Below are 17,662 nucleotides of genomic sequence, written 5' to 3' on the forward strand. Positions count from 1 at the left end.
CGGCCTCCTGACGGTACTGAATCCACGCGCCCGTCGATCTGCGCCGCGGTCAAACGTTGGGAGCGTCCGTCCCCTTGACTTCCGTTTTAAAGTGACTGCGGCCCCACGATCACACGCCCCACTTCTCCCTCGTTCTCCCGGTGGGCCTCCAGCCATTGGCCGCCCTTCTTGTCAATCGGTGGGGCTTTGGTGGCGCTTACGAGGTCGTGACCTGCGGGTTTATTAAGTGGAGGATTGTTTTGTTGATTCAGACGTGTTGTTTGCTGAATGGCAGAACTCCAAACTACTTTAGAGTGAATGTGTCATTCGTGCAGTGGGTAGTAAATCTCCCGGTTCCTTCGAAATAATTCAGAGGGCAAATACAACCCGATCACGTCTTTGTCCGACGTGCCAAAGAGGCTAAAAAGGTGAAAAGCTTGTCCCGGAGGCCGAGATGCTGCAAATACCTCCATCTCCTCCATCCTCACTGCATGGAGGGAAAACGTTGCTCCTGCCAAAGATTGTCCAGCTGCTTCTCTATAAACAGACACGTGGATTATCCTCTTTTTCTCTTCTCTTTCCGCTGTTTTAATTTAGTCCTGCTTCTCCGAGAGGGTTATTCAGCTGTTTCGGATCTGGGACGTGAAGGTTGACTCATGCGGGGGAGTTTGGGTTGAGGTGGATGGGTCGACACATCTGAACCAACAGAATAGTTTGAGGTCATCAGAAATATGAGCTCATTTTCATACATTCCAGAAGGTAAATCTGAACACTGGATGAAGTCAGGTTCTACGTTCTTGCCCCGTTGTTGACATAAGGAGTTCTGTTATTAAGCTTTTTATTGAGTTTGATTTATAGAGAGTAATCCAAATAAGACAAATCTATTTCCTCCTCCTTTTAAATGCGTTACATAAATCTGGCTCTGAATTATTTATGAAGCAACTCTCCTGTAAAATCCCCCCAGAATCAGAAGAGGAAGGAAAGCGGAAAGTTTGCTGCTCCACTGAACTAAATATTTCTGGATTATTAGATATGATTATAAAGTTATGTATTATAAAATGACCGACATATTTAACACTACAGATGAACACGGTAAAACAACAGCAGATCCACCATGAGATCTTTTGTTTTCTGCACCTTTTTGGTAAGAAGGACGCAGCCTGGAGACGTCCTGGTCGACGTGCACGTCCCCGTCGTCCCGCTGGACCGCAGCGTGTGCTCCCCTGCTCTCCGTCCTCTTACGTCAGCGCGTCCGGCCGAGGCTCAAAGCACTTCCCCCGGCTGCAGATGCACGCACACGTCCAAAGTGGAACGTGCGTTCAGGGGCCTTTTAAGCTTCCAGCTAATCCGCTACAGCGGCGCAAAATAAAGGAGCATCTTTCATCCTCCTTTCTGATGCAGATTTAAAAAAAAAAAAAAAGCCCGACTGCTGCCTAATGTGCCGCGCTAATCTTTTGTAACCTGTCGGGTGGATGTTGCATTCTTCTCCCGTTATGATTCCATCAGAGCAAATGCACCTCATCTCCTCTCCTGCTGTAGCTGCCCCCCGCTCCTCCCCCCCACCCCTCATTGTTTTATCTGCAGAGCCCAGGTGGAGGTAACCAACGCAATCTGCATCTCCGTCTCCTGGCGCTCCGTCTGCCCACATCCGTCTCCACCTCTCTGGGCTCTGAGGGATTTGTTTCCAATGTCCCCTCGCTGCGTTTTATCTCGACCTCGTCATGTTTTGATAAGATTCCGTTTCACTCTCTTTAGAGGACACGCAGCAGCTGTTGTATCTTACTGACTGTCTCTGTCTCCTCATGTCCCTCCGTCTCTTAATAACCCTTTTGAGAGCGGTTGTGTAATCCTCAACCCAATCATACGCGTCAGACACCGGCGACTGTTTGTTTCTTGCGTTCTGCCTGTCCCGACCCGCCCGTGTCTGCACAGGCCTCCCCCCCCTCCTTCCGTCCCCGTCCCTGTGAGACGTCGGCTGTTGGGTCCACGCCCCCAACGCCTTGACACCCGGTGCCGCTCGGCGCCCTGTGGAGCTGCGTGTTAGATTAAGCCTTTGGTTATGCAGGTAACCAAAGGCTTAAGAAAGAGAAATAAAGAAAGAAATAACATAAATGCACGGAATATTCTAGAAAATGAACAATGGTGCAGCTTTTATGCCACTAAAAATAAAGATCATAAGTATCAGATCATAAGTGGATGAAGTAAGAATTATAGAATTCACGTCCAGATATCGTATCTCCCCCCCCTTACCTCCCCTCCTCCCCCCTCTGCAGGTCTGCCTAATAGGACGTATCTCAGCCAATAAGCCGCCTTATTCTGGCCTTTTTTCCATTTGATAGATGGAGGTTTGTCATGTCACTACTACGGCGATGGGACGGCGTGCGTGTGTGTGTGTGTGTGTGTGCCCCCTCAGGAGTGCGTGCAGTGTGTAGCAGCGACACCAAGGATGTAAACTATTGCGTCGTGCCTGGAGATCTTGGCAGGTCATGACGTCCGTGACACCGTGATCCCGGGTGTGTTTTTCCGAGCGGCGCCGTGACGGAACAGTTCCATCATCTTCCCACCACAACGTATCTGGCTTCACCCCCTTCCCTGGGGGGGGCGTCTGGCGTACAACCAGCCCCGGGGGAATGATGTCAGTCCGTCTCCATGGCTGCAATTTTGTGTTTGTCGTCCTAAAGGGGTTTCGGGGGGGCCGAGCTTCCGTCGGCTAGAACAAAGCCGAGCGAGCGGAGATTAGGAGATCCGAGTGTCTGTTCGAGGAGGTTTCTTCAATGCGTGGACACAGCTGTTTTTGGGGGAGGGGGGGTAGGTTTAAATGCGTGGTTCAGGCTGCAACAGCTGATCTGTTTTTTCAGTTTCGTCGATAGAGAAACGCGCGGTTTGACACGCCAGGCTTTTGGTTTTGCTTTGACGGACTTGTTGTTGAGTGACTTGAAGCCTCCTTCTCGTCGGTGAACTTTGCCGTGTTGGTGCCTCCTTGATGTGGTTTCATAGGACTGTTTGTGTCCTGGTTGGTTGCAAGTTGACTCAAAGCACACATCACTTTATTCCCAAAAAGGCACGAGGCTCACCAGAGGACGCCTTCGTTGAATCATTATGTAGGTCATCGGTGTTTATTGTGGCATTATTCAACATTTTCTGCCAATTACTGAGAACCACCATATATTTATAAAAACAAACATGCAATTTTAAGAGCATTTTTGTTCCAGTGCTCACTTTATTTCCTAATTTTCCACCAACTAGACCAATACCGACATTTCAGGAGAAGCCTTTTTGGACGGTTTGCAGTCGGTGTAAAAGAGAGCTGTTGGTTTGAACCATCCATGGATGGATGATCTGAGGAGCTTTACCAGCAGGTGTTTGTTCTCCTCTTCCAGCTGTTGTGTGATTAAAAGTTAATGGCCGCGTAGAAACCGTCTCTCGTGCAGCGACTGCGTGCCGGGACGCTTTCCCCCGTGTGGCTTTGAGACATTCGGGGAGATTTCAAATCCAGAACTGATTCACGAATCTGGTCAAACCGGCTCCTGAAAGGGGCGCGGCATTTCTGTCCAGACAGGAGATCCCAGCGTCACCTTCTACACACACACCAACCCGACCATCGTCTACGTAGGCGCCGTTGTGTCATCCTCCCCCGGGGCTCGTCGGCCCCCGCTACGTTGCATCGATGATCCCCAGAGAATCTGCACCTTCGGGGTGCCCCAGAGAATTAGTTGCTATTTGTGCCCCCTCTTCCCTCCCCGTCCCGGCGCGCTCTCCTCCCTCCCTCCCTCCCTCCCACCCACCTGACATCCGACACTCCCTCGCGAACACGTCTGCAGATCTCCGGTGGTTTGGGAGTTTTAAGTTGCTGTTGAGATTCACTATTGCCTCAGAATGTGCTCCCGCATTCCTGCAGGTTGCACATGTCTTATTGCACAATGAGGCCCGCAGGAGAATATGACCTTGCAGAAAGTTCATGATGTTTTCGGCTTGGCGAGCACGCCGCTGCTCTGATGAGCTTCATTCATAAAAAAAAGTGTTGTGGTTTTGATTTACGAAGAGGGAAGATGATTTATGTTCTGATAACCGTTCATAAAGGCACTCGCCATCAAACACAGTTCACCTACTGTAGAGACGGACGCTTGCATTGCCTCCGCCATTAGATCGCCATGGAAACGTGGACGTCAAAGGGATGGGGCTTCGCTCCTGCACTGCAAGTTTGAGGGAACGTCTCGGTGGAACCTCTGACTTTAAAATAGTTTAGTTACTACGTCACTACCTAGCTACCGAGTCGAGATTACTAGATTCATGCTGATTATTAGACTCATGACCAGATCATCCTCTACTCGCAGAAAACGTTTCGCTGCCGTGCCACACTGACTCAAACCAGCCGTACTCTGGCGCGGCAAGAAGGCGAGCGTGGCGCATCTGGTGTAAGCGAGCGGGTCATTGTGTTGCAGCGTTTGCTCGACAGCAGTCGCACACATGCACGTGGACGGTAGCTTCAGGTGTGGAAAACAGACTGGGAGCGGGCCGCAGGTCTAAAGTGACTTCTGCCGCCGTGCTCGCCCGCCATGCAGCCTGAGGGGTCAGGTCCTGACTTCTTTATTCCTTCTCTTATGGAAATAATAATAATGGACGGCGAGCAGGCGGGACCGATGTGGGCCGAGCCGCTTTAGGTGGAAACCAATGAAGAAACTGCGTCGAAGAGACATTTTTGCAGGTGGCGCGCGTCTTTTTATGCGTGAGCGCTGTCTTCTTTGTGCCCGATCTGAAGACAACGTCCACGCAGACATATTGGAGGGCTGCCTCTGTAACCTGAAGATTACTTTTTTTTTTTTTTTCCCCCAGTGGACCCGTAGATTAACGTCCGTGCCTGATTGACTGAAGTCTCCACGCGTCGCCCTGTCCGTCACGGCCAGGAGGCTCGTTGCCCGTAGCGACGAGCCTCCTGCAGGATCGCGTGTCTCTCCTGCAGAACTCCAGGTCGCTGGTTTCCGATCCTCCCGAACCAGTCGCCTCTGACTCAGCCGGGCTGTCTCCGTCTCTTTTTGTCTTTTGTCTTTCTCCGCCCGCCTCCCACGTCCTGTGTTTTTTTTTTTTTTTTCTTCTCCCCTTTCGTCCCGTGGTAAAGACAAACAAGCAGTAAAGCTTCACTTTGTCACACGTTGTCAGATGTGTGTGTCGGTAGTCCTGAGAGGACAGATTCCTCTTTCTGTCTTGCTTCCGCTCTCCTTTTCAAAGCGCTCGTCGTGCACAAACACGTTTTTTTTTTATTCCCGCGCTGAAAATGCCAAAAACCCGTATTGTCTGACAACAATCGCTTCTCCAGCGTTCCGTTGAAGTTTTGGTTCCACGGGTTGAAAGGCCTCCTTCATCGACCCCGGCACGCGTGGACCGTCTGCAGGCCGCGTCACTTATTGCCCCCGCTGAGACGTCCGTCCGTCTCGCTGAAGGAGGCGGAGCTGTGGTCCGGAGGGTCGACAGCGGGTGCAGCGTGTCTTTGATTTACCTGGCTGGACCTTCTCCTTTGACCGTGATACTCTTTTGAGTTCAGATGAGCTTTGGTCTCTCTGCGGCAGTTTAATCCAGTTGTGGATATTCGCATTGGCTGCAGATGAAAGGTGCCAAAGAAAATCTGAGCTCAGATGATTTAAAGTAAAAATATCTGCGCTGATAACTGATATTTGCTGTGATAACGAAGCACGCGGACGGTGGGATTCTAACAGCCTGAGCGTTTCAGCATGGGAACAAAATCACTGTCCGATATAAGAGGAAGCTGGTGAAGTCAAATGTGGCGCCCCTTATCTCTGTAAAACCAGCTTCTCTATTGATTCCTTTGATTCGTTAACGTCAGCCAGTTAACGTTCAACCCGCGCGGAGCGTCGCCGTGGCAACAACGTGTTCGACCGTTGATCCTGAACGCCAAGACCTGGTTTCTATCGTCTTCGACGGTACATTTATAATGTGTGACAAAAAAATATGAAATCACCCCCCCCCCAGCTGCCAGCGAATAAAACGCCCCATTAGGATGACCGTTTGTCTCCCTCCCTCCCCCTCCCTCCCCCCTGTGAACTCCAAAGTCCCGCTAACTTTCCATCCTCTCTTCCTCTCGCTGCACAGGAGGTGGAAGCCGTTCCTTATTCATGTTGCTAATCAGGCCTCGGGATGAAATCTCCTGCTTTTTGTCCCACGTGTCCCGTCCTCTGGTGTCCTCCTGCGCAGGTCGCCTCTGTCTTCCTCTCCGTCTGTGGTTTATTTCTGCTCTCATTTCATTCGTGTAACTCTCTCTGCTCCCACATGCCGACTGTGGTCCTCAGCGCTGAAGTTGAGCCTCCCTGGTTATCTCGACGCTCTGATCCTACCTGCCGTCGTCCCCGCGCGTCTCCTCGCGGGCGGCCGTAGTTTTGACTGTTCTTAGGACGCAGTGCGTTAAACGCCGAGCGGTGGCCGGTTCCCATCAGATACACGTCCCTGTGTGAATGGAGACATTGTTCTGTGCTCCACGCCGATCGGGCTGCTCGCCTCGACCCAGCGTTTCTCCACCTCCTGCTTTTTCTCTGTGTGTTTGTGTCTCCTCCTTGGACACACACACACACACACACACAGCAGGACGGAGCGCTTGTAAATGCTGCAGGCTAAATGGCCGTGGTCCAGGTTTAGGATTCCATTCTGGGTGGAGGAATGTTTGGCACTCGTATATCGTCCTCTTCACTCAGTCATGTAAATGCAAACAAACACGCATATACACGAGACGCACACACACACACACACACACACACATTGAGCTGTCATGATGCAGGAATTCCCCCTGCGGTCATAATTATTATTATTGTAACAACCGCACAATATGCACTATTATTACACCCTTTTTTCTTGCATAGTTCTCCAGTTATCTCCGTTCTTTAGCTTCATTGTTGCTTCTCGAATAACAAAAGATTAACGTTTTAAAACAACACAAATAGGTTAAATGCATCAATGCCTGCACGGTGGAATAATGATGATAATGCTGCCTGTTGCGCCTTGTACTGGTTGTACTGGTGACTGGCCATCTGACTTTAACCTTTGATGACTTGTCGTAGCTCTCGTCTCTGCACACAAACCTTTCTGTGTTTCTTTTGCTTGGATCACAAAGCACCCGGACGGCATTTTTTTTCCAACCTCCACCTCACCTGTCGCCGCTCCGTACTCTGAATGAAAGGTTCTCTCTGTCTTTGTTGCCTGCGGCCCCCGCCGTGACCTCGCGGTAGAGGTCAGGTGCGGCGTAGCGGCGCGGCTGCCGCTGTGCACACATCCGAGCGCCAGACGGGGTTTGGGCCAGATAAGCCGAGCCGATAAAGGAAGGTGGGAATATTTGCAGAAGTCAGATAGTCTCCCTTTTAGAAAGAGGCGTGGGGCAACAAGTGGCATTCACGCCGTATTTATCCAGGGAGGGTTTGCTTCAAAAACAACCTTTTTTTGTTCATCCATTCCAACTTTGACGGCCGATTCTTGCCCTTTATAAAATCCTTAAATTTACACTTAATGCATTAGTTATCTTTAAATATTAAACTCCTTTGAATTTTGTGTCCTTGATTTCTTATTAAAATAATCTGTAGTTTTTTCTCTGTCCGTCCATTGGAATTTAGTTACAACCCAACATAAAAAGTGTTCAAAAATCTAAAAACCTCTTGTGCCTTTTACATTCCTCTCGTGTTTAAAAGGAGAAAAACTGTTGGACTGCCCCTTTTTTTTTTTTAAATGGACCAATCACCAGGAAGCGACAATGACAAGCTGTGCACACACCTTCAGTCTTTACATGCAGCGACAACGAGATTTGTGTGCACTTAATCCATTGTTCATTCATTAGGATGAAACTTGTCTTTTAAATCACCACAAGATAAGTGTCACTTTGTCTTTGACTCTTAGCAGCTCCCTCCGTCTCGTTGCCTTTGAGTAACTCCATCTGGCTTAAAGTACAGACCCCTCCTTGCTCTAAATCCTAAAGTCTACCATCACTTAATTAATTCAATTCAAAGAATTTATTGTCAAATACACCCCCCCCTGTGTATTGAAATTCTTATGCTTGCCTTTTCTGGAAAGCCAACCAATTTTAAAATTAAAATACAATATTCACATAAATGTACATGAAATAAAAATAAGGCAGAAATGGTTAAAAACACCAACTAATTTGGTCCAATCAGAGCTGCCCGACTCTTTAGATCACATTGACCTGAATTTAAACGTCGGTCACGGTCGCTTCCCCTCCAATGAAACTCCTCTACGATTGGCTGCGGTTGTTTAGTTGTTTATTGGATCCCCCCCTCCCCAGCGTCACAACGTGTTCTCAGTCTTCTTCGTGCCGCGGGACGAGACCTGGGTCTGACAGGTCCACGTCGGAGCCCCTGACTTCCCCCCCGGCGTGGAGCGGCCACAAGGGGGAAACGCGCAGGTTGTCCATCAGGCTCTTGTATTCGCCCTCCGAATCGCTGCTCCGCTCGCCCTCCGAGCCCTCGCTCTCCGAATCGCTGCTCCGCTCGCCCTCCGGGCCCTCGCTCTCCGAATCGCTGCTCCGCTCGCCCTCCGGGCCCTCGCTCTCCGAATCGCTGCTCCGCTCGCCCTCCGGGCCCTCGCTCTCCGAATCGCTGCTCCGCTCGCCCTCCGAGCCCTCGCTCTCCGAGCACGCTGCTCCGCTCGGCCTCAGAGTCCTCGCTGCTCAGCCCGGCCTGCTCCCAGAAAAGCCTCTTTTAGTAGTGGATTGTTTGAAAGAAGACCCTCAAAGTGAGTCCCGGGGGGCCGGCTTACCTCCATGTCCCTCAATCGGTTGGTGAGGTAGATCTGGTCGAACTGTATCAGAAGGCCGTGCAGGGACAGCAGCTCCAGGTACGCGGGGTCGTTGCGGTCTCTGCTGCTTCTGCTGCGTCCTGAGCCCGGGGGGGGGGATTCGCCCCACTCCCCCTGCCCCCCCTCCTCCTCCTCCTCCCCTGACTGGTAGGATAGATCTTCCAGGGACATTACTGTGGCTCTGCTCGTCTCCACTGCCTCCAAATGAACCTCCCAGGCTGCACGGAACCGATCACAAACACGGTTGCCGCGATGCATTCGGTTCCCTGTGCTTGGCAACGGGGGGCTGCGTTCATTTAAAACTAGACGAAAGCTTGTTGGGTTTCAGACTCTTGGGAGATAAATAGTTCATTCTTCCAACTTGTTATATGTGATGGATAGAAATTCTTATGCTTGCCTTTTCTGGAAAGCCGACCAATTTTAAAATTAAAATACAATATTCACATAAATGTACATGAAATAAAAATAAGGCAGAAATGAGGTAAGAGGAAATGTGCAAAACTGAGCAGGTTGTAATTTTTTTTTAATTCAATTAAAAATGAAATGTCTGCAATATAAATTAACAGTACAAGTGAAATCCTAACAAGCTAAAGTGCAGACCAGTTGTGAAATTATTCTTTCACATCTTTGTGTTCTCATTTATTTTCCCTGCACCTTCCACACCGACTAAACGGGAGGAAGGGGGGAGGACGGGGGGAGGAAGCTGCAGCAAAATGCATTTTTAATGCAACGGAGAAAAAAACGGTGTCACACCAAACTTCAAATGAATAAGAAATGCTTTCTGCAGTAAACCCGCATCAGTGTGGGGGGGGGGGTTGTATAAGGACAAAGAGTATGAGACGTAAAACAAGGAGATGAAAGGAACGGGAAGTGAACCCAAAATGGTTAAAAACACCAACTAATTTGGTCCAATCAGAGCTGCCCGACTCTTTAGATCACATTGACCTGGATTTAAACGTCGGTCACGGTCGCTTCCCCTCCAATGAAACTCCTCCTCCACGATTGGCTGTGGTTGTTTAGTTGTTTATTGGATCCCCCCCCCAGCGTCACAGCGTGTTCTCCGTCGGTCAGTCCACGTTGTAGAGGTCGTCCAGCAAACCGCGGGAAGTCGCAGTGCCGACTTCTTCCAGATTCGGGTCTGACAGGTCCACGTCGGAGCCCCCGATGCCCCCCCGCCGCGCGGCGTGGAGCGGCCAAAGGGAGGAAACGCGCAGGTTGTCCATCAGGCTCTCGTGTTCGCCCTCGAGGAGACCGACCTCCGAGCCCTCGCTCTCCGAATCGCTGCTCCGCTCGGCCTCCGAGCCCTCGCTGCTCAGCCCGGCCTGCTCCCAGAAAGCCTCTTTTAGTAGTGGATTGTTTGAAAGAAGACCCTCAAAGTGCGTCCCGGGGGGCCGGCTTACCTCCCTGTCCATCAATCGGTTGTTGAGGTAGATCCGGTCGAACTGCATCAGAAGGCCTTGCAGGAACAGCAGCTCCAGGTACGCAGGCTCGTCGCTGTCGCTGCTGCTGCGTCGTGAGTTCGGGGGGGCGTATCCGCCCCACTCCCACTCCCACTCCCCCTCCTCCTCCTCTGACTGGAAGGTTAGATCTTCCAGGGACATTACTGGGTCTCTGCTCGTCTCCACCGCCCCCAAATGAACCTCCCAGGCTGCACGGAACCGATCACAAACACGGTTGCCGCGATGCATTCGGTTCCCTGTGCTTGGCAACGGGGGGCTGCGTTCATTTAAAACTAGACGAAAGCTTGTTGGGTTTCAGACTCTTGGGAGATAAATAGTTAATTCTTCCAACTTGTTATATGTGATGGATAGAAAATAACCATGATCATTTTTTAATTAAGCAGCAGGAATTGTGTGTGTGTGTGTGTGTGTGTGTGTGTGTGTGTGTGTCCATACATTCCCTTGTTTACTACGAGACTCCTGTCATAACTTTGGCACCGCGACATTTGGCTCTGAGCTATTTTTATACCAGATGACACACACTTACGCACAACATTCTGCACTCCTCTAATGTGGCCTTCCCAGTCCCAACAGACACACACTACGTAGCGTAGATGAAGGCAACCACACGCACACGCACACACACTGTATACCACGACACCACCCCTGTTGTTGTTGTTGTTTGCCCGATGGTTGAAGGCTCCTGTCATGTGACAATGGTTTTATTATTTATTTATTTTACATACTTGAGTACTGGCCACATGATTTGTTGCCAACGGTTGTACACGCTGCCTCTTATTCTAAATAGCTGCTTTTGAAACAAGAAAATGACAGACCGCAACAACCTCTCGTACAAACACACACACACACAGTCGTTTGTCTGCAGAGATCTGTTGACGGACGCAGATCCGGTGAACTTTGGCTACTCATTTGCGCTGCAATATTGTGTTACAAACATTTTTATTTTCTCCCAGGATGGGAGTTACTGGCTGCAGGTCCACCGGCTGGAGCACGGCGACGGCGGCATCCTCGACCTGGACGACGTGCTCTGCGATGTGGCCGACGACAAAGACCGGGTGAGTAAAAGACGCCTGGTTTGGTGCAACTGAGGTGTTTGTCTCCCCGTCTGCGGCTTTCGCGTGCGAGCGCTGCTTTGCACGCAAAGTTACTTCCCCGACTGACTCTCTCTGACTGACAGCCGGGAGGTCGCAGGGTCACATTGTGTACTTTGGTCAAATGTCAGGAGATTCCCTCGAAAGACGGAGAGTGGTTGGAGTGTATTCCCCCGAGACGTGGCTACTGACATGAGGTCCCCCGAGGACCCGTCACAGCGATGCCCCTCTGTCACCTGCAGACGGTGGGATCCACCTCGGCTCTGTTGTCCTCTGATAAGAACCAGAAACTCCGTCAGTTCACGCTGAAGAAAACCTTCCGAATCAGCAGCTGTTGCGTTTGCAGCGACAGACTGACGGGAACGTAAACCTTCGTGTCCGCAAGTCGGTCCAGTGAACGTCTTGTGAATTATTTATCGTTTCTTTCAGAAGAGCAAAAGAAGTTGTGTTGATGGTGTGTAGAAAAGAGTCTGAGGGAGATGTTCTCACAGTTTTAAAGAATAAATATCAGACAGATGATTCAACTGTTTAAGGGGAACAGGGAGGGAAGGATGAAGGCTGCATGATATATGAGCGAGCATGGACACCACAAAACCTGACTGGTGATCTCAGGCACCTCCCCCCCCCCCCACACACATGGGCATTTTTATTAGCCTTTGCACAGAGAACATGAAGCTCTCAGGAAAAGTGGCGGCTCGGACTCACTTAATGACTTAATGTTTATTCCAGATGCCATCTTTCCATCATCAACGCCCCCTCCCCCCCCCCCCCACACACACACACACACACACAAGCAGCATGATACTGACCTTCAATGACCTCGATCACTGGCAGGAATCTGCTAGTTGGAAGTTCACTTTTTGGGGATCTAGAAGTGGAAAAAAGATACGGTCCAAGCCTCTAAATCACTGTATTGGCTCTGTAACACTGCAGGTAACCATAGCAACAGCACAATGAATGATGGCTTGAGAGCCGGCAGCCTGCACATTTGATTTGGACAAATTGAAATTGATTTGCGACACACACTTTCCAGCACCGTTACACACACACACACAGAGACAGACACACATACCCAGGTGTCCGGTGACATGCTCGCCCTCCTGCAGCGATGACACGACCCTCAAATGTTGCTCCCTGGGTCGTGCATTTGCCACATTCCTGTGTGTGTGTGTGTGTGTGTGTGTGTGTGTGTGTGTGTGTGTGTCTGGGTGTGCCTCACAGCTGCGCACGCTGCTACTCCCTCACTGTCAGATCTGACCCCAGGTCAGCCGGTGCCAGTGTGTGTGTGTGTGTGTGTGTGGGACAGACGCTGCTGCAGCTGATCAAACGATGTATGATTTGGTTTGCAGTTTGACTTCTAATTCACTCCGTAATGTTGTTTTGCGTGTAATATAATTTGAATAAATTCTTGGGAAAGGACTTCTGGTTCTTCTGTTTGTGTGCGTTTGCGCTCAACCACAAAGACGTCCTGGACTGAACTGAAACTGAACACAGACACACACACACACACACACACACACACACACACGCGCAGGCTGTCAGGAGGGCCCGTGAGGTTACATAAACCCAGAGGAGTTTCTTAAAACAACTCAGGCGGGTTACTAGTGACGTGTGTGTGTGACACTGCTGCTTTCTCTAAGCTGCTCTGCGTACATCATAAATAATAATAATGTATTTAAAGAGTGAATCAAAGGATGATAATTGTTAACTCTGCAGTTTACTCACCATAAATCTCCCAGCATGCACAGGGTGGTTCATCCTAGACAAAGTGTTTGCTCGGATCGAATGTCGCGTCTCTCATTTGGCCCGCCTTGTTTCGTCTGTGGTTGATATTGATTTTTTCGGGGGAGGGAGGGTGGAGGAGAAGGAGTCTTTTTGCGTCGGCGGGAGGGAGGAGCGATCCTGTGATTAATGACTCTTTAAGACTCTTTTACCTGCTGGACGGCTCCTCCTGCTCCCCGTGAGCACAGCTGGCGTTGAGCTGGAGGAGCCACGTGAGCCCGAAGGCCACGGCTCTCCGGGGGCCTTCTAGGGACTTCTTCTCCAACAGCAACATGGCCCGGGGTGGACGAGAGGGCAGACACGCGTGGACTCGCTGCTGACCCCGCGCTTCACCCGGACTTCCTGGTTCGTTCCGGTTTACTTCCTGTGAACCTCCGCCAGGGTGATTGTCTCTCATCGTCCCCCTCGCAGGGCGAGCAAGCGTTCGCGATGACCTCATTTATTCCAGGCTCGCGTTTCTCCCGCCCTCCCATCCCCCTTCCCCCCTCTCTCCAGCCTCCTAACGAGAACAAGATGACAACTTTATAGGAGATTCGTCCGGGTGACACAGAAACTCTGAGACCAACCGCCCCTCTCACAGGCTGCAGCTAAATTATATATATATGTATATATATATATATATATATATTTGTGTGTCTACGGTTGGGATCCAACTTAGAATTTATCGATTTCTAGTAACCGATTGCCGTGTATTTATCCAATCAATTTGGTAACCACGGTAACACGTGGACGCTGTGGTTGTGTCCGACTCTCTGTCCTCTGCCCGTTTATTGATTCCGTTAAAAGATCATCAGCAGCGACCAAAAAGCACGTGCACGGCCGCGTTAGTCATCAGCGGTTGGAGGTGTTTTTGAACAGTGGCGGTTGCTATGACGACTGCCCCTCTGCACCCAGGCTCCAAAGCCACGCTGTGGTTATTAGATTTCTAGATAAAGGTGCTTTTTGTAATCATTACTCACACACGCTTCAGGTTTCACCCACACAAACGAGTCATGATTACACACGCGTGTGTGTGTGTGTGTGTTTTAACATGCAGTTAATGCACTTCCACATTGGATGCTGTTGCACAATTGAGCGCCCCCCTCCGTCCGGCCCACGGCGACCATGAACGCACCCGTTAGCGGTGAGATAACCGTCTGCAGGGCCGTCGTCTTCTTCTGTGGTCTCCCTCCTCCCTACAGTCAGGGCTCAGGGACCAGAGAACCCACAACACCGTACGTGGACCTTACATTAACCTTCGTACGAACATGTATGTATGCATACATACATGTATGTGCCGATGGACCCTCGGACAGACACTGCTCCCGTAGCGGTGACCACGAGGTGTGAACGTTCGCTCCCTAACAGGTGTGCGGTCGCTCCTGTCATCGGGGTGTGAGCGGGTGAACGATGACGTGAAGCGTTAAAGTGCTTTGAGTGCGATACAAGTACAGTCCATTTACTATATATAAGAAATATAAATACATATGAGAAGCTGTATAAACAGCTGGGACATTCACAGGATAGCAGCACCACTGATTTTAGCTTGGATTTGCTCCAGCAGTGGGAGCTCCTTCACCAGCGAGGCGACTAAATAAGGACCGATCGGAGAAAAAAAAGCTGAATCTGTGGAGCGCCGCTCTCAGGACGTCCCGAACCTTTTTAGTGCTGATAGCTTTCAGTAAGCCGACCGGCTTGTTCCATGTGTTCACCGATGCTGAAGTGGGTGAAAACCCACAAAGCGAACTTTGTGTGAATGAGCGACGCAAACGAGTGAGGAAATGGCAACCAGGAAGAGATCCAAATGTCTTGATTGACTGACACCCCAAAAACATGTTCCGTTCACTGCGGAGAGGTTGAGACGGGGAAGGGAAAAGCACAGATGTTGCTGAGGCGGGGGGTGAGGAGGTGAGGGGGGGGGGCTTCAAGGCCTTTTATCTTAATTGTGGTGGGAAAAGTGTCAGGAGGAGACAAAGACCATGTTTGAGGAATCAACAGGAGGTTGAGGATTATAGCGGCTCACAACAGATGATTGTGTGTGTGTGTGTGTGTGTGTGTGTGTGAGAGAGAAAGATAATGAGATTACAACCCCCCCCTTCCCCACCCCCCATCCATCTATTCTCTTCACTCCTGTCTGTTCTCCACTACGACGCGTCCTGATTGGCTGATCGGGGCCCTGAACCCACGTTGCAAAGTGTGATTCACGTCTGAATCCCATCAGTGACCCGTCGACTTGTCGACTTCTCATGAACTCCCTCTCATGACTCCCCCACGTATGAAACTAAAAGCCTGCGTGACTGTGAAGAGGAGGAGAAGGCCTCTTCTGCCCCCTAGTGGCCGCGCGGCAGCAGTGCAGCAGCCTCTCCTTTAGTGACCTGTGACCTCTTGCCTGGGCTCTGTCCCAATGCAGACTCCTTCCTGCTGGATCTAAGCGTCGTACTGGGCCGGGCCCTGAGTTAATTGGGAGAAATGGAACCTTTACTTGGTGTATTTCATATTTTTACAGGGTAATCGGCAGGTTCTTGCGTCCTCGGCAGTAGGCTGTTGGTGTTTGGTGTTTGGAGGCCGTACGTGGCTCATCAATGATTTGTTAACACCCAGGAAAACACATCAAGAACCTCGCTCTCTCTTTGACACCCCCTCTCTCCCAGTTTGGTTCCCACCACAGTGACTCAGCCCGCCCAGTTGTGGTCTGTGGGACCAGGAAGTGGGGTGCGTGTCCATTTCTCTCTCTGTGTGTGTGTTTTATTGTTCCAAAGTATGTGTTCTGTCTGCATCGTCTCTGAACTCGACAGACTGTAAACAAGCAATAACATCATAACATGTGAATGTGGAGCTGGTCAATAAAGGCCATTCATTTGACCGCTGACATGATGGATCTGTAACTGTTGCTTTCTGCAGAAATGAATTTGTCATTTTGGATATTTCCTTGAAATATTTACAAGTACGCGGTGTTCCTTTTAGGTCCTGATCAGGTTTACACACTTGACTGTGCTAAAGGAACCAGTGTGCGATGTCGCTTGTAAGGGTCCTAAAAAAACAAAGGAAAGCTACCACCTTATGGGATAATACTTTCTAAAAAGGTCAATTATATATAATTGACATATTACAGATCAATTATAAGTGATAAATGTTTCCCCACACAGAGCCACAGCTCCAACTAAACCGGTTGCCGTGGAAACCGGCTGTAGCACGGCGCCCGGCAGGTCCGTCCCGACACCTGATGGACAAAAACAATTTCCTGCTGCAGCTCCACTTGGTCTTTTTATCACTGTTTGAAATCAAAGACTTGCAGCACAGCAATGTGGAAAGAACCAAACGCTTTTCCTTTTAATTTCATGTTCAGAGTCCAGCTGATTAGAAACTAAATGTGATCTATTGGTGATTTTTTTTATAAAGCCACACATGCTCATCCTCAAAAAGCTGCGTCTCGCCCTCCTTTTACCAGCAGGGGGCAGTGTGGGTTCAGCTGTGAACCAACAGAGCAGGAAGTTTGTGCCTAAAGCTCCAAGATCTTAGATACCCCCCCCCCCCCCCCCCCCCACATGGCCATCACCACCCCCCCGTGCTGTCAACGTAACCAGTCAGGGATGCGTTTGAAATGCTGCGGCGGGAAAGATGCAGGCAGGAAGTGAGTGTTTGAGGGGAATAAACAGGATGTTGTGATGAGCTCTTTGTTTTCCGTCGCTTCCTTCCTCAGCCGGCGCTGCGAGAGATGGTTTGCCGTCCCAGATTGTACTTGAAGGCGTAAAGAGCTGCTTAAGGACTGTCTCTTCTTTGCAGCTCAGCTGGAAAACTTTGATTTCCTGTGATTTTACATCAGAATGTTGTTTTCGTGTCGGTTCCACACGTTGGTTCTTCCCTTCACTGCGGTGAATGTTGTCCAGCCCGCGGGGCCGTTAATGGTGATAACGAGCCCCGTCGCAGTGAGTTTATATGCAAACGCGCTGACGGATGAACAGAAAAGCCGGATGGACGCGCACACACACACATGGGGGGGGGGGGGGTCTGTGTGATAACACGCAACCGCAAATCCATCTGCCGCAGGTTGAGGGGCCTCCGGAGGTGATTGAGGGCTCAGTGTTCCATCCATTATAGCTGATCAACAAGTGTGTGTGTGTGTGTGTGTGTGTGTGTGTGTGTGTGTGTGTGTGTGTGTGTGTGTGTGTGTGTGTGTGTGTGTGTGTGTGTGTGTGTGTGTGTGTGTGTGTGTGTGTGTTGTCTTGTCTTGGCCTTGTGCTCTCTGGAGCTAAACGGGCAGATTGTTGACTTGTGGTCCTCCTCCGAGCAGCGGTTGACCCGAGTGGACATCCTGCTGGTTTCACGGGGGTGTGTGTGTGTGTGTGTGGAGGGGCAGGGGGGTCAGTGTGAAGTGTGTTTGTCAGTGCGTGGGAGGGCTTTTAATGACTCATGTGTTGCGTTCCAGCTGTGGTCTTTACATTAAAATACCAGCGGTTTTGTAACCATTTTTCCATTCGTTTTACACACAACAAAGGAACCGGCTTGTGAAACCTGATGTTTGTGTGGAGGAATAACTCGACTGACCTTTGTAGTCGAGCGAATGGA

General features: G+C 50.3%; 2 protein-coding genes and 1 long non-coding RNA gene across 14 annotated transcripts in view; 1 reads left to right on the top strand and 2 right to left on the bottom strand.

Moving 5' to 3' along the window:
• The window catches only part of pard3ab (par-3 family cell polarity regulator alpha, b), a 116,326-nt gene that overhangs the window by 8,076 nt on the left and 90,588 nt on the right, over positions 1-17,662 (top strand). For all 12 annotated transcript variants that reach the window (XM_078099687.1, XM_078099695.1, XM_078099688.1 and 9 more), the window contains exon 2: positions 11,198-11,299. In XM_078099687.1, coding sequence (XP_077955813.1) covers positions 11,198-11,299 — 102 coding nt within the window. The remainder of the gene's footprint in view (positions 1-11,197; positions 11,300-17,662) is intronic.
• Positions 7,968-9,604, bottom strand: LOC144405547 (uncharacterized). Its single transcript, XR_013467198.1, has 2 exons — positions 8,746-9,604; positions 7,968-8,666 (listed from the first exon to the last, which is right to left on the bottom strand). It is a non-coding gene; the product is annotated as an uncharacterized LOC144405547 (long non-coding RNA).
• LOC144405546 (uncharacterized) lies at positions 9,794-10,604 on the bottom strand. The gene is made up of 2 exons (XM_078099703.1): positions 10,185-10,604; positions 9,794-10,106 (listed from the first exon to the last, which is right to left on the bottom strand). The coding sequence occupies exons 1-2, from the start codon at positions 10,470-10,472 to the stop codon at positions 9,852-9,854; spliced, it is 543 nt and encodes a 180-aa protein (XP_077955829.1). The 5' UTR covers positions 10,473-10,604; the 3' UTR covers positions 9,794-9,851.

Source organism: Gasterosteus aculeatus, chromosome 3, assembly GCF_964276395.1.
Source record: "Gasterosteus aculeatus chromosome 3, fGasAcu3.hap1.1, whole genome shotgun sequence".
NCBI classification, from domain to species: domain Eukaryota; kingdom Metazoa; phylum Chordata; class Actinopteri; order Perciformes; family Gasterosteidae; genus Gasterosteus; species Gasterosteus aculeatus.

What these genes read in the sequence shown, in the direction of transcription:
- LOC144405546 (XM_078099703.1), bottom strand. Translation starts at nt 10,472, where the DNA reads ATGCATCGCGGCAACCGTGTTTGTGATCGGTTCCGTGCAGCCTGGGAG. An exon ending in ACCGATTGATGGACAGGGAG is followed by an intron (nt 10,107 to 10,184) that starts GTAAGCCGGCCC and finishes TTCTGGGAGCAG; the next exon opens with GCCGGGCTGAGCAGCGAGGG.